The sequence below is a fragment of the Colius striatus genome, chromosome 5 (assembly GCF_028858725.1).
Source record: "Colius striatus isolate bColStr4 chromosome 5, bColStr4.1.hap1, whole genome shotgun sequence".
Lineage (NCBI taxonomy): Eukaryota > Metazoa > Chordata > Aves > Coliiformes > Coliidae > Colius > Colius striatus.
In genome coordinates this window covers 34,440,441-34,463,027 of record NC_084763.1, presented here as the reverse complement: position 1 = coordinate 34,463,027, position 22,587 = coordinate 34,440,441, and the positions used below count along the sequence as shown (strand labels likewise).

General features: G+C 36.4%; 2 protein-coding genes across 3 annotated transcripts in view; one reads left to right on the top strand and one right to left on the bottom strand.

The window, feature by feature from the left end:
* Window positions 1–22,587, top strand: part of ANKIB1 (ankyrin repeat and IBR domain containing 1) — a 410,605-nt gene that overhangs the window by 287,714 nt on the left and 100,304 nt on the right. The window lies entirely within an intron of this gene.
* The window catches only part of CDK6 (cyclin dependent kinase 6), a 141,525-nt gene that overhangs the window by 109,858 nt on the left and 9,080 nt on the right, over window positions 1–22,587 (bottom strand). For both annotated transcript variants that reach the window (XM_061996289.1, XM_061996290.1), the window contains one exon: window positions 281–416. In XM_061996289.1, the coding sequence (XP_061852273.1) occupies window positions 281–416 (136 nt within the window). The remainder of the gene's footprint in view (window positions 1–280; window positions 417–22,587) is intronic.

Below are 22,587 nucleotides of genomic sequence, written 5' to 3'. Positions count from 1 at the left end.
TTGGTAAAACACTAGAAATTCAGGGGATTTATAAATCTAAATGACAAAAAAACCACCTAAACAGAAAAAATAGCAAGTGCAACGTTTCCACAGAGATCATATCTGTTAGTGAATACAGATCTTTGTGCAGCAAATCATGCCCCAAGTTGGACATTACTCAATTTTGATATGACAAAATCCTATGGAATCAAAACATAGTTTGTCTTTGTGATTTACACCTTTGTGTTTCCTATCTAATTATTTTCTGAAATAATATTAAAAAATCTTTCTTCCTAAATACCTTTATAGTTTCAGTAGGCACTCCAGGCTCTGGAACTTTATCCAAGTAAGTAGTCAAGTCTTGATCCACGTGTTCAAACACTAATGTTAACTTGGTCTCTCTGTCTGTTCGTGACACGGTGCACACATCAAACAGTCTGAGAGAAGAAAAAGAAAAGAGGGGGTAAGCATACAGGAACCATTCATACCTTGCAGCTCATCCATGTCTAACTGAATTTCTTATTGCAATAGAAAAAAGAGCTTTCCAAAGGTAGAGTACTCTTTGAGCTCTTGATTCATTAGATAACTACTGATACATCAATAATATAATATCTCTCTTTCCTGTGTGGTTTCTGAAATAGGATTAAGTATTAAGAATTCATCAGCTAGTCATAGTAATGAAATTGCATGAAAAGAAAATATTTTTTTTAAAAGCAACTAGAGTTAATTAATACAGAAAATAACTTGATATTTAACCACATTCTATGCTGCAGCACTTAAAGTAATTCTCTAAAAGAAATTACAAAGAACATTTTTTGAAAAAAATTGTCAGAGGGCTTGCATGTACCTTCGGTTTCTTTCCACATAAATCCCACGTGACCCACTACACGGCTTTATAATGAAATCTCCTTTGGCAGAAACAGAGCTTTTTTACTGATTATTCTTGCAAGTTCCTGGGCACAACTAATACCTTCAGGGTCAGGATACAATCTGAAAGAAAGCTTTGTGCACAAGATGCCACTACTAAGAAAGCTTTTTTTCCTTCATCACTTTGTGTCATTCTTTTAATGAAATTTCTTTAACATTTCACCTTGTTGCATAACTTTGAATTCGAACTAATTTGGAAAGCTCTTTATAATATCACATCCCTGATTACTCTTTTTTCTATTGTTTTCTCTTTTTAATTAGGATTTCTTTAATCTTCTCCAGTTCATCTACCTACAAACTTTAATTACTGTTTTATAGTTTTTTCTGCCCATCCTTCTATGCTTTACAACTATACTTATACCAGTGACTTTCACTATCCTTCCTCAAGTTCCACTTATACAAAATCACAATGGGAAAACATCTTGTGGATGGAAGGACACTTGTTCCCTACTCATGTACTTTGCTACTGTGTTTAGTAATTTAGTTTTAAATTGTACAGATCAGGTAGACTTTCTCTCTGAAAGGAGATAGAAAAACAATTGCAACTATTGATGAAGTAGATTTTTAAAATGTATGAATACAGTTATTGAGAAAAAAGCCTGTACAGTTAAACTGAGGAACCCATCTTCAATAATAAACCAAAGTAATGTTGACACTAGTGCTTCTTTTTGTCAACATCATAGCAGTTATAGGGCATATTTTATTACAAGTCTCTTTCATCCTCCTATTTAGAATAACTGCTTCCTTACTTTGTGCAAAGTGCAGGATCTCTGATGACAATATTAAGTAATATTTTTGTTCTTTGTCCTAGGACTAAAGATTTTCTATGCAGATCTGTAGATAGCAGATCACATACAAAGACTTGAGGGTCACTGCTTTTCAAATATGACATCTGACAAACAGATTAAGAAAACACTTAGTATTGAATTTTTATTTCTTACGTCTCAAAATAGATGTAAGAGAAGGGAATATAGGGATTGGCAGACTACCTGTGAAGACATTAATCCAGGTTTAAGAGAGCAGTATGTTTCACTTTGAGATAATACAGATTTAACATGTTAAAGCCCTGGTCCCATTTTAACAGTGCTTCCTACATAATCTGGTCAGTGACTCAAACGTTGTTTATTAGACACCATGTTTTCAGTGAGTAACAATTTGCAAACTGGAGTTCCAGAATATGGAGAGGCTGTCACCCTTCTACTAGAAGACTACTCCGTACTTAATCTGTAGTCATCATAGGAACAAATATTAATTAAATTATTATGGTAACATAGTGACAGTAACAGCAAATGTCTCAGCTCCTTTGTCATAAACACAAATGTGGTTCTCTTTATGATTCCCTTAATGCGGTGTACATGGAAAATATATGTCCTGTATACTGTAAATCAGTTTTGTGAAAAGTGACAAACCTTCTTGAAATGTGAAATTTGCTGGTATTTGGCTGGAGGTTAATAATCTGCAATATATTTATATAAATCAATGTGGAATGTAGCCAGACTGCCTATAACCCCAACACATGCAAATAGAGAGGAGCCAGACAGGTCTGAACATCTGAACATAAACGCTGGAAAATATTTCCAACTGTATGATTCCTTTGTGTTGACTTGCATTTACTTTAAAATGTTCTAAAACACTTTTTTTTTGACAGATATTTAATACACTGGTAAGATTATCTTTTCAACTATAGCAGAATTTTAATTCAAAGAAAGGAAAAACAATGTCACTGTATAGAATATAGAAACAGTATGTAATTTCCAACTCACCGTGGGAGGAAATGATGATTCTCTCTTTAATTCTTCTGTGTGTGGCTTATTTTGATTCTGACATTTTCTGCCAGAGTAAAATAAAGAACTCAAAGGGCTGCAATTCTAGCCCCCTTTTACTGAGTAATAATATTATCACTGAGTAATAATATTCTCTTTTTTCTTAATAAATCCTTTATGTGAAACTCTAAATGCTTTACTGTTAATAAAAACTCCAGATCCTGAACCAGGCTGGGTGGAAGCACACTGTGTTTACTCACAGAAAATACAGCTGCTGCCTTAGAAAGATAATAATTTAAAGCACAGTTAACATGAATCTGTGATATTACAAACAGGCAATATCTGTCATCACACATGCTAATCATTCTAGAAATAGACTATGAAAGATGCAGCCTCTTTGTTTAGTAATTTCCATATGGATAAATCAACTTTTCATAAATTATGTTATTTTACTTCCACTATGAGAAAATTGTCCATGAACTTGTCTTCTTTAGCTAGGAACACCTCTGCTGTCTACAGTGCAGAACTCTCAAGCCATTTCCTCATGATTTTCTGTACATGACAGGTTAATTTTTGCATGTGATTGGCTCTCTGGAACAGGCAACAGAAAAAGGCCTTTTATTTAACGTTACTATGTGGATGCTGTCCTAAGTGAAGTAAATGTACCCCAATTAATACAGGATCTCCATACTGAATACTTTGTAAACACAAGCCCTGCCCTTCCATTGTACTTACAAAAGAAATATTTGAATTACTTGATTAAAGTAAGATCCGCTATGGGAAATCCTGCAAGTATTTAACAAGATGTTTGGCTGGGAATCATAAACTGCCTGATGTGTTGAACTGAACTGGAACATTCTTGAATAGACATTTGCGGAGAGTCTGTTTTATTTTGTGTCTAGTGCCTAGCAGATCTTACTACAACCGAGCAGAATACTTGCCTTCCTGCAAAAATATTGTATCTTTTTGAAGACAGAAAACTAGATGATGCATGTTGATATCTCCACAGCTTATTATAACACGTAATCTGACAAACACAACCTCAGTTCATTTTTATTTTACAATTTACAGTTGATGCTTAATGCTTGTATAAGAAAAGACACAGGTATGCCAACTCCTTTGAAAACCATTGCATCCACTGACTAGTACTAGTTTGGTAACTACTTCTAGAAAGACCTTAAATGTTACTGGACTTGTTTTTGAGATGCTCTGAGAGCTGTTTATAAAGTTCCCTACTTTCAGGTGGAATAAACATTTTTCTTCCTGAGCAAACTAACAGCAATGGAGATCAAACCCATCACCCCAAGTAACCCATAAGAGACATCAAAAACCAGATCTAACTGTAAGACCTGAAAAACTGTAGGACATCAGTTCTCTTGGCTAGTTTCAAATAGATGAGAAACTGGAAAATTAGCCAGATCATAGTCAAAAGGAAGACCAAAGAATTGGGTACTTACTGCCAATGCATCTAAATGCTGATTAGTATTTGTATTTGCTGTAGGACTAATCTGACATGGACATTTATTTACTGGTCACTCACAACACTGAACAAAAAGACAATCCTTGCCCTCTAAATTTTTCCAATAAAGTTTATTTTGTTTATTTAGTTTACTTTGATTTTCTTGGGAATGGTGTCTTGCTAGGAATAATTCCTTAGGCATGACACAGAAAGAAATCTGGAGCTATTGATTTAGAAATAGGAGAAAAGTTTAAGAAGATTGTGGTATGGTAAGTAGTGGCATAGTAATATGCTACAGTTTTAAAGTTTTTTAAGTCTGGACAAAGACTCAGATAGGAAAAGTTTGGCGGTTTCAACCTAATTCCAAAAGGTATTTATCCACATCACAGAAAACCAGTAGAGAATTTATGTATAATTGACAATGTTTATGCAAACACCACAAGACTGGGATATCAAGGCTCACAGGTCATGACTGACGTTCATGAACAAATATGTGGAGAGGAGGCTGAAAATGTGTTCCACTACATTTGGATCACATTAATGCTGTGAGTCCATAATTTTCAAGGGCAGAAAATTTCAAGAAAATGACAGTCAGGCATCCTTGAGCATGAATTTCAACAGCAGCCTTAGACTCTTCTGTTCTCTGAAAGCCACTCAACAGCAAGACTTTCATTCACCTCAACTTCCTAAAGTATACACTCCTTGAAAAAATTGTTTCTCCCATACTTTTAGTATTAGCTACCTTCTACTTTCTTGCTTTTGAAGAGGAAAAAGATTTTGCTAACAGAAACCAGTTCCTGTTTGGAATCCCATACACCCAACGTATTGTAACAAAGGGGTCATATTTCAGATGAAGATGACAATAGCTGGGCAAGTGGAGTGGAACATGTGCGTTACAGGAACGTGTCTTACACACGAAAACAGGAAACAAAGCTTCACACTCTCAAGCATATGACAGCTCCTTCCCTTTGGTCAGGACATGTTACTTTGTCTCATCTTAAGCAGCAATCATCTACTCCTCCATACCTCTGAAAGCTCCTATTTCAGACACAGATTTTTCTTGCTCAAATGAACTTTAGTGAAGAACTTTTAGATGAAAAAATGGCATGTGCTGGTGAATGGTCCACTAAATTAAATATATCCTATATTTTAAATGTATTTTTTCTGGATTAACATTTGTAAAACCATGTAGCAATGTAAGACCCAAGTTCCATTTTCAAAAACATATGGGGTCTTGAGGTGCTTCCTGATGTGCTTGTCATGCCAGCTGCAGCTGCACCAACGTGCATCAGTACTTAGAATATGTCTCCATGGCAGAGTTCAACATAATGCGTAGACACTTAGACATGCTCAATCGACCCATCTCGGTACTGAAAATGCATAGTGTGACAGCACATCACTGACTGCAGCATGGTAAATTAGCCCACCTAGTTTGGCCTTGAGCCAAACCCAATTAATTAAAATAAACCTCGTATCTCTATACTGCTGATGGCAACTTCATGTCTCAAATCCTCATTCTCTACATTTCTACTGGCTTCTTGAAGATTGTGAACATTTTTGTTACCCTTCCAGAAAAGTGTAGGAGGAATCTTCTTATCTTCAGAAGACAACTCTTTTAGGCAAATTGCAGAAAAGAGCAGAACATATATCAAATAAAAAAATCAGATTTATCTGGAACAGGCAGATCTTATGCAGACACATGTTTTCAACGTTGTAGTGATCCATTCATTATTGGCTGTGCACAGAGCAGAAAGAGCTACTGCGAAGAAGTAACTGCATGATGAAAGCAAGGCAGAAGAAAGCGCTGTCCTGGAGACCTACTTCAGAGGAGCCCAGACAATATTCTTGCTTATATCATCAGTGACGTTTAAGAGAAGGAAGAGGGATATTAGGATAACAAGGCAATCATTCATCTGCAAGACAAGCTTTGTGCTGTAATTTTTTCCAGTCCCTCTCCATTTCTGACTTGGAAAATTATTTAAAATGCTTGTCTGTATAAAGGAGGTTTTTGTTCTTTAAGTGTGTGTGAGGATGAGAGATGGTGACAGAGAGAAATAGATGCTCTTGAAAGTGAAGTAAATGGCACTAGCTAAAGTCCAATAGTGTGGGCTGACTGGGTAAGCTTTCAACATTCAGTACCGACTGCAGCCCCAACCTACCTGGGCCCCACTCAAGCAATGACAAGCCCTCGTGCCAGACTGAATGGTTTTGTGATGCAGATAAATGTCTGCTCCAATGAGATCACCAAATTCTCATTTTCAACAGAAGCCAAGATTTGCGCCAAAAAGATAGAGAGGCCAAGTACCTTTAGTCACTCTGCCACCCAAGTCACTAGAAGATGTTAAAGACACTACAAGAGTTTTAATTCAAGGAAAAATATGCCTGACAGGAAGTTCTCTGCACCTCTCTCTGTTTACAGTAGGATGTTGTCCTTTTTAGCCCTCACACTCCCATTTCTCATTCACCTTCTTTGCAAAAGGAGATTGTTTCTAATAGGTAAGGACCAGAAATGGATCTGGTAAGGCTCAGTAATTCAAACAATATTCTGCCTTGCAGAACTTCACTTTCAGGACTTCTCTTACAGTAAACCAGCTTTTGAAATACTTAACTCCTTACCAGTCCATTAACTGCTTCATCTCATTGAAATTGATTTTAAATTCAAACTGGCCACACAACGAGAAATTGCCATTCCTGAGGAAAAATATCAGCCTGCTGGTGCACACTCACTCCTGTGCACTGCTGTGTGGAACAGACAGTCAGATTCTCTCTGCATGGGACAGGCCAAGTCACCTCCAAATCAGAAAAATAACCTGGCCTGTTATGAAGACAGTTGCTGACAGATTGTTTAGGATCAGCAATAGCTGTCTGACTTATTCATAGTGCTTTCATGTGATCCCCGAGCAAACAAGGGGAATGGCCTTTCAGAGTCATGTACGCTGCCGTTACAAAGTACTGAGAGCTTCCGGCAAGCTTCTAGTTCAGAATATAAATTAAAGATGCTCCAAGTCACTGGCAGAGCACAGGCATCTTTTATTAAGTGATTTAGATTTTCTGTAGAATACCTTCCTCAGGGAAAAATGAATTCCTTTTTATGCTCCCTAAACTGCTCAACATGTAAATAAAACTTATGTCTGAATATTGATTTTGTTTAATTCAAATGAAAGGAGCACAGAAGTTATTCTGGATTTCCAGCTGTACTTAGTGCAAGATGGGCCACAACAAAATACAGTCTTTATTTCTGTGTAGCTCACAGTCAAACTGATTGTTTCAGACTCCGTTAGTTTGAAACCCAGATTATTTTTAGTTCTCTGAATTTTGTTGTTCTAAGGCATTCAAGGAATTACTAGGAGAATCTGTGGGCTTTTGTAATGTAACATGCTGTATATTAATGTATTAAACAGAAAGTAATTAGTATATATGGGAGTAAAACACTATAAAGCATTACATGGTTCACTCTCCTGCACATTTGTTTCTATTTGGGTTTATTATTATGTATCATTGCTCAACTACAAAGTTTTTGGCTCTCTAGATGACATTATAGCAAAGATAAACATTGGTAGCTGAATGAAAAAAGCACCACGGGGAAATCAGGTGCAAACTTCTTGTAGAATGTTTGTTTACTGCTATTGAAGCATGGACAGTTGTCATAACACAAGCTTTGTGCAGTAGTTTATGAAATGGTTTTAGATCTGTCAGTACAACACTGCAATTTTGGAATTAGAGTACCAGTGTGCAGAAAAAAACCCCTGTCATAGATCTTGATCTTGCACAATACACTAGCCCTGAACTACCAAAGAAATTATGCTTCGCTCAACTTCCATCATGTAAATTACCTGTGACTTTTAAGGAAATATACATTATACATTATATGCCTGGGATCTTTCAGAAATAAAAGCAGAGGGAGAAAAAAAAAAAATCATTGTCCGTGTACATGGAATGAAACACCAAACAACAAAAAAAGGTCATTTTTGTTGTCCTTATACTCAGCCATTACCTGGACAGAGCAATGTAAATCTCTGTGCACTGTTTAAACCTGTAACTACTATGCTAGCTGGTGTTTGTGGCTCCTGGTCTGTCTTCTCTTAACCATGCACTGAGAACTCTAGAACTTGGAGCTATGCATGTGAACTTCCCTTGTGAATCTCGGTGTTTTTATCTGTGCCAGTCTCTCTTTCCTAACTTTTTAAATACCTTTAGGACTCAAGTCAGTTTTTGAATATGGCCATACATGTCTGAAAATGACCTTCATGATTTATTCCAAAGAGTTAATAACAATATTTCTTTTTCTTTAAATTCTGAAATTAACAAAACTGTTGCTTTCCCAGTCTTTACTTGGGGGACTAGAAAACGGCAATGGGCGTGAAAAGTTCTTGTTATCTTATAACTGGAAACCGCAATTTGACACCAGATATTTAAACAGTATGAAAATAACTTTTAAAAAAATGTGTAAATCTGTTGAAAGAACATGTTTATGGATTCACTAAAACTGTTTAAAATTTCCTGAAAACGGACCAGATACAGCCAACCATTTCCAATGCAAGCATGGTGGTTAGGTGGCAAATGCAGTTGACACATTCAGCAATAGACCAAGAAAAAATCCAGAATGTGTCTTACATTTTGTGTGTTGATTTCCACACATGTTTGTCCTGTGTGAGATTAAAAGACATAAAAATAGAGATGCAGTTCCCAGTGCTCTTTGGCAACACTTGACATGGGTAATAACTTTGATCAGGCTCTGATGCCAGATATATTCCCAAGAAGCCTGCATGCCACGATGCCAGGGACACCATTAACTTCAGGCAAAGGGAATTCCTTCATTCACTTCAGTAAAATCAGGAAGGAAGCAGAGTAAATTCAACCAACCTCTCAGTGGCACTGTACTATGTCCTGTCATCACTACTGAATGCGCTACAAGTCACATCCAGTGTGCCCAAATGTAAATGGTACTCAGGTGATTTCCAAAAATCAAAAGACAAAGGCAATTGCTCACATGGCTAAGAAAAACAAACAAAATCTGGTCAAGTGGTGGCCAGATTTATGCACAGAAACGTTGCACTCCTCTTTATAAGTTGCATTCTAGAAGAAAAACTGAGTGGCAGAGAGTAATATGTAACTTCATATAACAATGAGTGGGTATTTATGAAAAAAAATAAAGCATCAAAAGTCAGGGAATACAAAGTTCAGGCAACATTTAAATTCAGCACATACAGAAGGCTTGAAAGAAAATTAACAACTGCACTGAATGTCTACCTATCATCAGACATAGCAAACGCCATCCCTCTATCTAACAACCTAGCATAGCTCATGGAGCACTGATTTCTCCTCTCAGCTACCATGGAAGAGACATAATTGATATAATGGAGCTGCTTGGGGGTTGGTGGTCTTCATGGAAAAGAAATAGGTTAATTAAATCACTTGGGGCTGGGGGAATACTGTCTCTCCCTGCTTGCTATGGAAGATGCCTAGATGACTAATTTAGGCAAGATGCTTGAGCTTAACTGAATTTAGGAGACATGATTCCAGATTATGTTCAGTTGATATTTAAAGATATTTTAAAATATTTCTTCTCATGAAGAACTTAAAACAAAATGAGAGAGAAATTAAATGGGAAAAAAAAAAGACAGTAAACCGCCTCTCCCATATTCACTCAATCCCCACAGAGCAGGATCAATCTTAAAAAGCTCTCCATCCAAGAGCCTTTACCTAAGCCTCATGAAGTCACTGTATGTATTTAAGTGGCTTTGGCCTTGGTCCAGAATTTCCTTTAATTTTAAAAGGAGTTTCACCTGTGACAAACTTGCAGGATTAAGTTTAATATTCATGTTGTACAGAACAGAAACAAATGAGACTAATAAATCTTCAGTAGAAATTTACAAGATTTTTCTGGCTTAATAAATTTAGCCAGGGGGCAATTGCTTTTAAACACTTGGTACATAAAAAGGGATCCTCATTTCCATTAGCATGCAAATTCCTTACACATTTCATCAGAAGACATTAGATCTTACATGTTTATAAAAATGCGGACTTCATGGCTGCTCTTTTTCCCATTCATATTCACACATGGCCATACAAGCTCCCTGGCTGTCATGTCTTCTACTGACCTGTCCTTTTTAAAAGTTTGAAATTAATTCGTAGCACATGCAATGAAAACAAAAATACCTATTTCTGTAAGATTCTCAGGTGCTTTCATCCTCCAGTTCTTCAGACAGATGCCTAATCCCTGTTTCTTCCTTTTCCAGCCAGTTTACATAGCACTATGAACCAGTCATTTAAAGATTAATGCACACTGAACAAAGTATTCTACAGGTTGTACAGCTCTTTAAGTATTTCCTTTAAGGTCTTGCACACATATGTAAAAGAAAACAAATTAAAGATTATTTGAAGAGTTTGGCAATGAAAATGAAGTGTTAGTAGCATTTTGAGCTGGCAATAAATTTTATTTGACTGTTTTATTACTTTGGGGCAAAGGCAACTATTTCTTTTGGAGCATCTTTTAGCAGTATGAGATGAGGGTTTACATTTTAATGCACAGATAGTTTTGAAATAAATTCAGCATTTTGTGAATGGTTGTGTATGTCAGTTGTAAATGCACAACAAAGTTGTATTTTAGTTGTTTTGCAACATCATCTTTCATATCTCTGAAATAAATGAGCAAACTATAATAAATCTTGCAAAATGAGGTCTAGTTCTTGAAGCACTAAAACATCTTTACATCTAGGCGAATTCAAACAAAGTACATCTCCCCAGGTTCTGCAAGGAAAGGAGAGTGTGGTCTGTGATTTTCAGGCAGGCAGCATCAGCTCAGGCTATGCTGAGGAAGATCTGAGGACAGCAGAGCATAATGGCTGAGGCTCCGCAGCACTAACATGGCTACATGGCTTCCAGCTGGCTCAAAGCACCAGCAGAGCAAGTAGGCATCTGCCAGGGAATGAAGCAGGACTGGCTTACATCTGCATGCAAATGCTGCATGGACTTACAAAGCAGTGGACACACACTATTTAAGATCATGGAGCAAAGTTGGTATTAAAACTGTCCAGCTTTAATTTACCAGGAATTATGACTTTAGGCCTGTCCTCCTACACCAAGCTATCTGCTCTTTCTCACTTCAGAAAAATATTGGGTGAGATGGAAATTGTTCTAATTCTTTCTAAGCCATGTATGAATTTTCTTGTTAATGTAATTATTATTATTTCAAGAATAAATTAAAAGATATCAAGGCCTGAAGGAGTTGCTTCTCATTATTTTCTCTAAACCCTGCCCAAACCCTACAATAATCCTATTTACCCCTGTTCAGAGAAACAGTACAGAAACTTCCACCACAGCTGATGGTCTTGAGTCTTTGGACAGTTGACTAAAGAGGCAAAACTACATACCATAGAGTGCCCACAGAATCAGCACAATCTACAAAATCCTTTCCAGTCTATGATCAGCTTGCCTACTGCAGTGACACACTACTATTTTGGGTTTTTTTTCCAAATTCCATCTTTTTTCATCTAACAGAAACAATTTCACTCTTAGATTTTCTGTAGAGCTTCAGTTGATGTTCTATTTAAATACATAGCCAAGGAAAAGTCAAATGTTCACATTGTGTAATGTATGTAATCATACTAGGCATTATTATTTATGTACAATTTTAGAATGAATTTTCATGCTTACTGCACCACAGGCTTTTAATTAGGGTGTCACTAGGCTACCAACTGTATCAATTGCTATATCGTGTAACTTCTCTGTGTATGTGTGAACACTTATCAGTGGCACTGGCCTGTAAAGGCAAATATATATTTTTCACCCCTACGGCCAACACACAATGGAACGGTAGGAGCTAGAAAATAAAATAAGATCACAGAATCATAGAGACCAACTCCCCTGCCAAAGCAGGTCCACCTAGATCAGGTCACACCTGAACATGTCCAGGTTTGAAGAGCTCCAGAGAATAGATACAGGGAACATATTAAGAAAAGGTACAATCTTAAGACATTAAAGATGTCTGCATTAATTGCAAGAAAAAAAAGACATCACAAAACTGTCAGGATAAGCTAAGTGATTTAGGAACCAAGGTCCTAAATAACAAAAACACCTGAGTATTTAGGGTCGTTGGTGTATTTTTGAATTGCTTGTTGCCCAAAGTGCCACTTCTTGATGCCTAAATCACAAGAATATATGATTGGAGGAAAAAAAATGAAACTAGTTGCCTATTCAACAGACATTTCTGGGGATGTACAGATACAACAGGCCACACCAAATGCAGAGCTAGAGTGAGAACTCTAGCTGTAGCTTTACCAAGTGTTTTATCTTGAGAGCTCACCATCACCCCAGGTCCCTTGCAGCAGTAGGTTATTATTTGTGAAAGAAAACTCCTAAATTATTCCAGGAAGTTGACCTCTACCATTTTACACAGGACATTAAATAGACTCCAGCTGTCTCCACTTAGAAGTGACTTAGTTCATACATTTTATAAAGGTCCATTCAGCTGCTGAGTTATCACAGAATTGAAATGACTTTCTGTGAAGAAAATGCCAAACTTTCTGGTGATTTCCCTTACCTATTTCTCATGCGGGCCTGTCTTGGTTTTCAAAGATCACAGCTGGCATCTCTAAATCCTGAAATAAGAATTTATATCTGGATTATGAAAATATTTGACTGAGAAATAACTGTCTCAAGTCAATTTGGAAGAAACATACTCAGTAGAGCTTTTTTTTTTTTTTTACCTTTTTTTTTCCTAAATCCAGGAAGAGACAGTAGTCTCCATTTTCATTAATGCCTACGTACATAAGTCCCTATGATATGAGTATTGATCTAAGTGCAAGTACAGTCCATGTGATTTCACTCCAGCAGGCAGAGAAGAGACATGGATTTAGACTTTCTGAAATACAGGAACATTTCGTCAGGCTTGTGAAAATGACAGTGATCAATATATCAGAAATGTTACGGTAATCACTTTCATTCAGGAAATTTGGGTTAATTTATTTCAAGAACTAAACATTGTTTTTTAAGAAGAGCCTCCATTTAAAAGCTGATGAAGTTCTGGGATGAATGAGCTCTGGAACTGAGTGGATAATGCAATTTAAAGACTGAAATTTCATCCATGAAAGAAGAAAGATCACAGCGACCTTAAATGTTACAAGATTTGAAAACATTTAAAAAGGGCCAATATTAAAAGGAGACACATAATCCCATCATTAAATACTTCCTAAAGCCTTAAATATATATATATATATTTGTTCTGCATACAGCAGGAAAAAAAGCCATCTGTTTCAAAAATTAATTCTGCTGCTTTTAAATATTGACATCCCCTGTTCAATTGCCTGCTGCAGTGGACTGTGCCCCAGTTCGGTTAAGCCATTAGATGTTTACTCTTTTGGATATTGCTTGGGCTCTTTGCCATTAACATCAGGCTTTATAATTTTCATTTACTCTTTCCAGAATACATTTAATAAAATTTACTACTTTATTATACTTAAAAGTGAGATGGCATTTCAGTTCCAAGTTCCAATTTTCATTTGTCATGCAACTTTTAAAAAACAATTAGCCTTTGGGATGTTTTTTTTCTGGCTTGCACTCATTGCCTTTGAATTTTTTCCTTTTAACTTTAAAAAAATGAAAACTGTTCAGACATTTTTAAGGCACAGACTCAGTCAAACTAACTGCAGTCCTACATGTCTCACAGTCATCATTCATGTTACAAAATAGTAATTCTGAGCTTCCTAGTGTAAATGCAGTCAAATTTTGAATTTTTGATCTTTTTCTTTTCCACATATACTCACACCTATGCAATATATATATCCAAGCGACTTAATAGAGCATCATATTTGCTTTAATACAACTACAATGTTTTAGTGGCTCCATGATTAAAAAACCTTGTTTTAAGCTTCGTAAATGAAGCTATAACGGAACTAGCTCCAACAGACACTCAACATTAAAGAAGATGGAGCACAATCTGTTAGCATTAATTGGTTTTAATTTTGCAGGCTATCATCGAGCAGCGTAGGTGATACATCTTGAGATTATATAAAAAAAAGACCTTTAAAAAAAAAAATCCAAGACATAAAAGTATAGTACCATTGCTTTCCAAACACTCAGGTCTTGGATAATTCAGAGTGGTATATAAGTTAAGACACTAGAATTTTCCAGCTACTTGCAATTGCACAATTACTTCATTTGTTCAAAAGTAATTTGAGGCAATGAAGCTACGTGTAGCATCAGAATTTTATTGGTAATGACATAATTAGCTCACTTAGAAGCAAATCCAGTATGAGACTGGTGTGGCAGTGAAGGGAAATGAGAAAAATATGCAAGACAAAATACATCTGAGAAAGCTTTGCAAGGTGCCTTAACCAGTGCAGGCTGAATGACTGGCCATTTCCAACATACATCTTCAGTTACTCTTCCTCTTGTAAAAGATCAACAAGTTTTGACCAGAATGACTTCTGTTGGAGCTTAAAATTTGGTAGAGGGTAAACAGACAATGTGCGTGCATTCCAGCTACATCCTGTTCCCCTTGGGTACTTTAATGTTAAGTGCAAACTAGGAGCAGATTGTCTGAAGTTGGTACATTTCACAGAAGCCCACACTCTGCAATTAGGAAAAGTACATCAACTGATAAAGATCTGTTTTGTACAAAACCTTGGCAACAATCCATATGCTATAGAATTTGGTAGAAAAAACAAATTCCCCTGTAACACTACTTTCTTAGTCATCTCCTTTAATATCTCATAGTTCCAGTGCCCTCTGATTTCAATACTAGATTTTTGTTCCTACACCCCTAAATAACATATAATTTGCTTTTTAAACCTCTTTTACTTGCCATGCAAACTTCCTACTAGTGTTTCCATTTTCCACCTCCAAACCTCAACCATACGGACTGACATTAACCTCATTTAGCTATAGCAGGTTACAGTTGGGTGTCCGCTCTCCATTGGCCCCCTGGGCTCTCTCTGCAGTCAACAAGAGAGAGGCAGGCGTTGCCAGAGGGCAATTCATTCTGTTCCAAGGTCAGCACTTAGAGTGAGTAGCATTAATTCTTCTCAGGAAGCGCATCCTCTCTCTGCAGTTACTATGGGGAGACTCTAAATGACTAGGATGGAGTATACTTTTTTTTTCAGATGGTTAAAGTTAGATGTCTGCTCACAATTATGTTCATGTTTTACCTTTTTATGCATGGCTATGAGTACTTTCTCTCTGTCGTGTTATACCAGAGTAGAGACATAGAAGAGACAGATGAAGTTTGGTGTCTCCCTTTGACGTTGCCACCCCTCCAGAGAGTCTGAAGAACCAATATGTTTAAACTGTCCTGCTTTACCCAGGAAGATGCTATAGATCCAAAGCAGCAGTCAATACTTCCAGTGACTGGAAAGAGCATCACACCAGGGAAAGGTGTTTGATCCAAGTGACAAAATATGCTGCTACAAATCTCTATTTAAGTGCCCACCATGTCAAACCTAAGCATTTTCATACCCTTCCTCTTGACTATTGAATTTTAGATTACCTTCTTTTCTAAAGTCTGTTTTTACTATACCAAGTTTGGGAATCATCCTTTTCCCAAAAATATCAGACTCAATTATTGTGGTCATGATGACAGTGTGTTTTGACTGTAAGAATTTCTTAAACCAGCTACTGCAAGTTACTTCAGGCTATGTAGAGAAGGATCTCTCTCCATTGTATTCCATTAACAGGTGTTTAATTGACTCTGTCTGTAAGTTTTGCCTTGTCCACTTCCAACACTGAGTTACTGGAAACCAAGCAGTCTTTGAAATGTATTTTCTTACAGATGTCACAATATCCTATTCATTTGGGACATTCCAATGTACTTAAAATGTCTTCTAAAAAGACTCTCTCATCGGTGTCATTCATCTATCTGGGTTTATCTATAGCTACAAATACCTTTCCTTTTTAGTCAAATGGGTGCAACTTTCAACTATTGTTGCTGTTAGACTGCCATGGTCTTGAGTTCCAGATGCGTATTTGTTTGTGTTCTTTTATTACTGTATAAAGATTTGCTTTTGAAATAACTGACATCTCTAAAAGATGAAGTTAGAAACATAAAGGCAATTTGATGAATGGGATTCTGTGCAATGAAGAGATACAGGTGCGCACTTCTGCCTAAGTACTAACTTGTCTGGGCCCTTCCAAGAATACCAAACCTTTTAAGTTTAATGAGACATTTAATTCTGATTTTCAGACTATAGTCATTGATTCAAAGCTGTCTGGATATAGGCATTATTGATTTGATCAAAACTTGTTGTTCACCATTTCAGAAAAAGCAGAGATGAACATTAAGACAACAAATTGATTAGAGAAGTCTTCCAGGAAACCACAAAGACTAGTGGGTAGGCCTATCTCCATTAACAATCTAGAAGGTTATCTAAGGAGAAACAACACATTAATTAAAAGCACAGATGCTGCTCAATATCTGTTGCAAAGATCACAAATGCAATTAATTTTAATAGACAAAATCAGAAAAATGAGATTCACTTCATAACCTTCTTCCTAGTACAGAAAAATAAGATAGTTCATTAACCTCCACTATCCAGGACAAACCTGGAAATCAATAATAAAGGCTCTATTGCTGTGTTAGTGAATAACAAGTTACATATAAACTTTCCATGTTGTACAGCAATCAGAAAGTCTCTAATAGTAGCCATAGAAGCATTTTCTCTTGACTAAAGGAGATGTACATAGCACCGAAATGACTGTGTCCATGATGTAACCTGGAGTTTGGGTGTAAGCTCAGCATTGTAGAAATTGCTTAGGTGACAACATAGAAACAGACATTTCAGAGGGTACATACTAAGATAGAGAGGAATTATATGTGGTGCTAAAAGGAAATGCAATTAGGGTGAAACAGGTCAACAGAAACTCTGAGTCCATATCAGCAACAAACCTCCTAATGAAAGAACTATTTTTATATCCCAGTTTGGTGAACTCAATAGTTGCAGCATCTAAAATCTGAATGGTAAACTCTCACAGGTGCATACTTAATGAGACACCTATGCACAATCTGCCTGTCTGAAGCATTTTCTTTCAACTTAATATACGGAATTTATTATTTGAACAACCAGAGCTATTTGAATCAACGTAGCTCTTATGGATTTTAACTCCATCAGGGAAATTCAAGCCTTACTTTTACCTGCATTCATGGATTAGCTGGAAGATGTGAATGCAATTTCTCTGTAAGTGAGTGTTAGGCTGCTCACACAGATAAAGAGTTAACTGCACATACTAGTTTCCAGAAAAATCAGAAAATCTTCCTTCCACTATAATCTCCTGGTTTAAGTATTGTATATATGATGATCCACTATTGTAAAGTCAGAGTACTTAAAGATCAAAACTATCTTTTCTGGAGCATACCATTTGGCTATAATTTATTGAAGGGCTGTCATTTATTATGAGACACACTGATATTCTAGACAGCCACAAGAGTTTTTCTATGAAAATTATTTCATCACCAGTGAGGGTGACTGAAAAACAAAACTCACATCTAATACATAATACCATAAATCTGAAGAATCTAATTTCATTGTTAACATGCAACATAAAACCCCATCAAAATATATTTATATGATGAAGAAAAGGGTAGAAAGGAAAAGCTAGGAGAATGACAGAATGGAGGAATCATAGAATGGTAGGGGTTGGAAGGGATCTTTAGACTTCTTCTATTCCAGACATCCTGCTCAAGAAGGTTCACCTAGACCAGGTCACACAGGAACACATTCAGGTGGGTTTTGAAAAACTCCAGAGAAGGAGACTCCACATTCTCCCTGGGCAGCCTGTGCAGGGTTCCCTCACCCTCATAGTAAAATAGATTTTTGTTATGTTTAAACAGAACTTTTTGTGTTCCAGCTTCTTTCCATTAGTCCTTGCCCTGTCATTGGATACAACAGAAAAAAAGGATGCCTCAACGTCCTGACATCCACCATTTAGATATTTGTAAATATTAATGAAAACTCCCTGCAGTCTCCTCTTCTCTAGACTAAACAGCCCCAGTTTGCACAGCCTTTCCTCACAGGGAGGAACCTTACTATGTCTTGACAAATTGATACAATTTTAACATTGATACAATATATCTATGATAAACCCACCATATTTCTATGTTGGATTTGATTAGAACTTTATTTAAAAAACCATTGCTACAGATGGTTAAATTTGTTGTATGTAAAATACTTTCACAGCCTATATTTTTGTTTTTAATATGTCGGGGGGTTTTTTAAAATGTATAATTATGTATTTTTATGCATTAAAGGTTTCTTTTTTTTTTGTAGAAACGCTCATAGGGAGTCCAGTTCCTTGACATAATGAGTGAAAGTGAAATGTGACATTCAACAGCCTCCCAGATCTCCCTTTTTATGAAGAAGGAGCAGAGTGGGCAAAGTCCTTAAAGATTGTCTCACTTTGGTGGTAGCTGTGTATCTAAATGAGTCCTCTCCTAAACTTCTAAGCACAGTCAGTACATTCCCAACTCCTACTGCCAAGTTAAAATGAAAACGGTCTTAGTTCAGAAATGATTGAGGTGGTTTGCCCTAATTAAATTAAACCAGCCAAATGTTCTTTTCAAAGGTAACTGTCTACTCTGCAGCTGTATGCAAAATACCACATCAAATGTGAAAAAAAAAACCCAAAACAAATGTGATAGAATTCTATCCTTACAGCAGAGCTCTGGTTCCACAGAAGAAGAGAAATAAAAGCACCAGTACAGCTAGGAATTACATTTTCAGAAAGCTCTTCAAAATATGCTAACTTAAGAAACAGAGAGCAAAGTACTGAAATTTCCAGTTTATAATTAATTGATGTTGCAGAGAAGGGAATTCTCTGACATTGTTAAACAGCAACAGCCACCTTCAGTTATTTGTCATAGTGGCCGCACTTCAAATAGATACTAAAAGACTAGCTAAAGCTTCACATAAAAGGGAGAAGAAAAAATCATATAAGCTTTTCCATTCTGTTTCTCACTTCCCTTCTGTGTTTCTATCAAAACACATAACATTGTGCACTGACTGATGTTGCAAAAATCCAAACCCAATAGGTTTAATTTGAACTCTGATTATCTGCTCTATAACTGAGTTTTCAGTCATTAAATATGGGAAATATCTGCAAAGATTAATTCATAGCACAGTTATTTTTAATTTTCTTTTACTAAGAAAAGGTCACTTATTAATGCTAACTCAAAGTGATAACCAGTTGGTGTTAGCGTGAATGCTTTTAAAACAACATGGAACTTTTTGCTAAGTTTATAAACTGTTTTCCAGGTATATCTTAGGAAATCTACCCCAGGACAACTCTACCAATATCAGCAAATTGGCACATTCCAGCATACCATGTATTCAGGTAACTGAAATCATCACCTGGAACTAAAATTATGTAGAAGAAATTATTCTTAGGCTAGAGACTTATCTTCTAAAACCTTAAAAAGATATCTAAGGTATCAAAAGGAAGAGTTTCTTATTACTCATACCAAAAATTCTTTGTTCTGCCTAAAGAAAACACAACTATGTTGTTAGAATTTTAAGACCTGATTTTAAAAGGATTAAGTAGAATATTCTCATGTTAACATTTTCTACAGATGAGACAAATTTCAAAGGCTAAGGGTAAATAAATACAAAAATCAATAATTGATAATTTGAATGCAATGAGGTATTTTGAAATGGTTCTAAAATCAAGAACTGCATTTTTAATCCTTGATGATAATCTGTTTAAAAGCTTTCTAAAATGTCAAAGTACATGATGGAAAAAAACACTCCTTGGAAAATTCTAAAGTGTTTGTTTATTAAATGCAAATGCTTTAAAGTTTAAAGGTATAGTTGTTAAATAATCATGCAAGTATAATTTAAAATATTTTTCAGAATATAAAAAATATATGAAGAATTTATACAGTATGAGAAATTTCCTCTCTTTTGAACAAAAAAAACCACAGTTTAGTTAGATATGTATATGGGCACACTTGTCTTTTGATAACTTGCTAGGTCATTAAGAATCAACTTGTTCAGCAAAACTGGGAACCATCTGGATTTCCAACAAAGGGTAATGACCTACATACAGTTGTAAAGTTTTGGAATGAACAGTAACTTTTATTTTAATTAGTATGATGAAACTTTATAAAATAATATTAAAACTTCAGAACTAATCTAAGCCAATTAAGAATTACTACAAAGAACCGTTGTTGTTAAACTCACATCCCTGCTATATCAGGATAGTTTTATTATTTATTCTGCATGATTTAACTTTTAGTAGAAAAATTCTCTCGAAAGGCTTCAGTTAATGTAATATATGAATAAGTATCTGTGATTCATATTCTTATGTATGTTGTCCCTGAACTCTATTCAGAAAAGCATTTTAAAATTCAGTGCATACTTATTTCCATGCCTATTTCTATTTGATAATGCACTTACATCTGTGCTAAACTTCACACAATGACTTAAACCCTGCTGACTGTACCTGGGTGACAGTGCTTTGCTAAGTCATAGCCTCCAGCTGACTCTCATTCAAACACTTGCAAAGCGAGCCCTTTCCTTCTCCCTGCTCTGTTCTGCACTTCAGAACAGAGGTAGGTGCCATGAAGCACATGAGGTAGGTGTCTGAATCAATCTACCCTAGCCCCGGTTTGTTGGAGTGTATTGTCCACACTCGTGTCTTTTTCAAGGCTCAGTTTTGAATCCTGGATCCTGCTCCATTCACCCAGGTAATTCTGATGCTTTGTCTGGCAGTCACAGGCTGTCATCAGCAATGCTTGTGGTAAGTTGGTTTTCCATTCTGGGCAGGATCCAGCAAGATTAGATCTCTCCAAGAACAGTATAGACACAACCATTCACAGATTTAAAGAAGGAAGAGAGTACTGGACATAATCTGAAATGACTAACACTTCCTTCCACAAAGACTGAAATCATGCATTTTGTAAAAAACTTAGATTCAGAATAAGATAAAACACTTTTTGAAGACAGCCTGTACTCAATTCAGAAACTGTATTTCCTAAGGCTCAGAAAACTATTCTGTATTCAACCCTTTCCTCCTGATACACTCTTATCTTGTCCTGTTTCTGGCAGATCATGTATTCAAACTAAACCACCACATCCATTACTAATAAACAATTCAATCGGACAGGAAGAATATAACTTATTTTCTGTGTACATGCTTACGCTGAGGACTGATGACAACAGGCCAGCATTCATATGCAGTCACTTCACAATGTCCTCTGCCAATTTAACAAACTTCTTTGACTCCTACCTACTGCCAAACCCTATTCGGTGTCAACTACATCATTCCCATTTGCCTTCTTGCGAGTAGATAAGCCATAATTTCAGGCAGGCAGTCCCTTCCTACCCCAAGACCTCTGCAGTGTCTCTCCTCAAAGTGGACAGTTAGTGCAGAGACCCTCTCCTTTCCGTTCTGACCACGACTGCTCTCCAGCCTGGAAATTACTCTCTCCTGCCAAGACATTTCCCATCTTCACATCTGCCTCGAAGACCATCCTGTTTGTGTTAGACTAAAACTGCCTCTGAAGCTCATTCAGCTTTTCCTTCCCATTACTCATCCACCTTTTCTACCTCAGCTGAGACTCATCTGTCACATTAATTCCTTTACCTTTGACAAGTTTCAAGTTCATTTTTTTCTGTTTCACTCTATCTCTGCATCTTATTTTACTTTTTGTATGTAAGTCAATCCCTGTACCTAGTGATGCAGAGGTAGAAATTTCTTTCTCTCCAGTGCCCTGACAGATGCCACATGAGTGGTGCTACACAAAAAAAAAATGTATTGCACAATATAGAACACTCCTGACCTATATGAATGATGTCATCTACTAGAAGTTTAACATTAGCTTGGCAGAAAAAGGAAGTAAGAAAGGAAGTAGAATTCACTGGAGACAAACACTCCCTAATATAGAAACGTTTCACATAACAGGATGGAACATCTTGATGATTTTGAGATGACCATCCTTTAAACTTATTAGCAGTACAATAATGAAGTCAGTAGCCAATATCAGTGTCACCACAGACCAGAAAGAGAAACAAAATTAGTAACTGCATTTTAAAATTATTTTCCCTCTCTATGTTCCCATATAACTTCATTTTAACAGAATAATGAAAAACAACTAGAAGTTTGAATTGCCTTGCAAAAGGTTAGGCTAACTATCGATCAGCTGCTAGAGATACTTTCCAAATGCTCTCTGTATCAGGTTAGACAGGGAATTTTAAGACACTTATAAAAAGATACCTTCTATGTATAACATAGTTTTAAGCACTGAGCTGTTAGACACTTCTGGGACCTTTGAGCAATCAAGTGCTGGCCTTTAATGTCAGGGCACGTGGGATAGGGGAGTCACATGTGCCCAGCCTCTTTCACCCCGACTCAGGTTGTCTTGCCAAAGGAATCAGTTGATGGGCTCCACCAAGTACTCAGATGCAAACCAAGAGAAAACCGCATGGACCACTGGACTGCAAAAGCAGGGAAAAAGTGATATGACAGTATCGC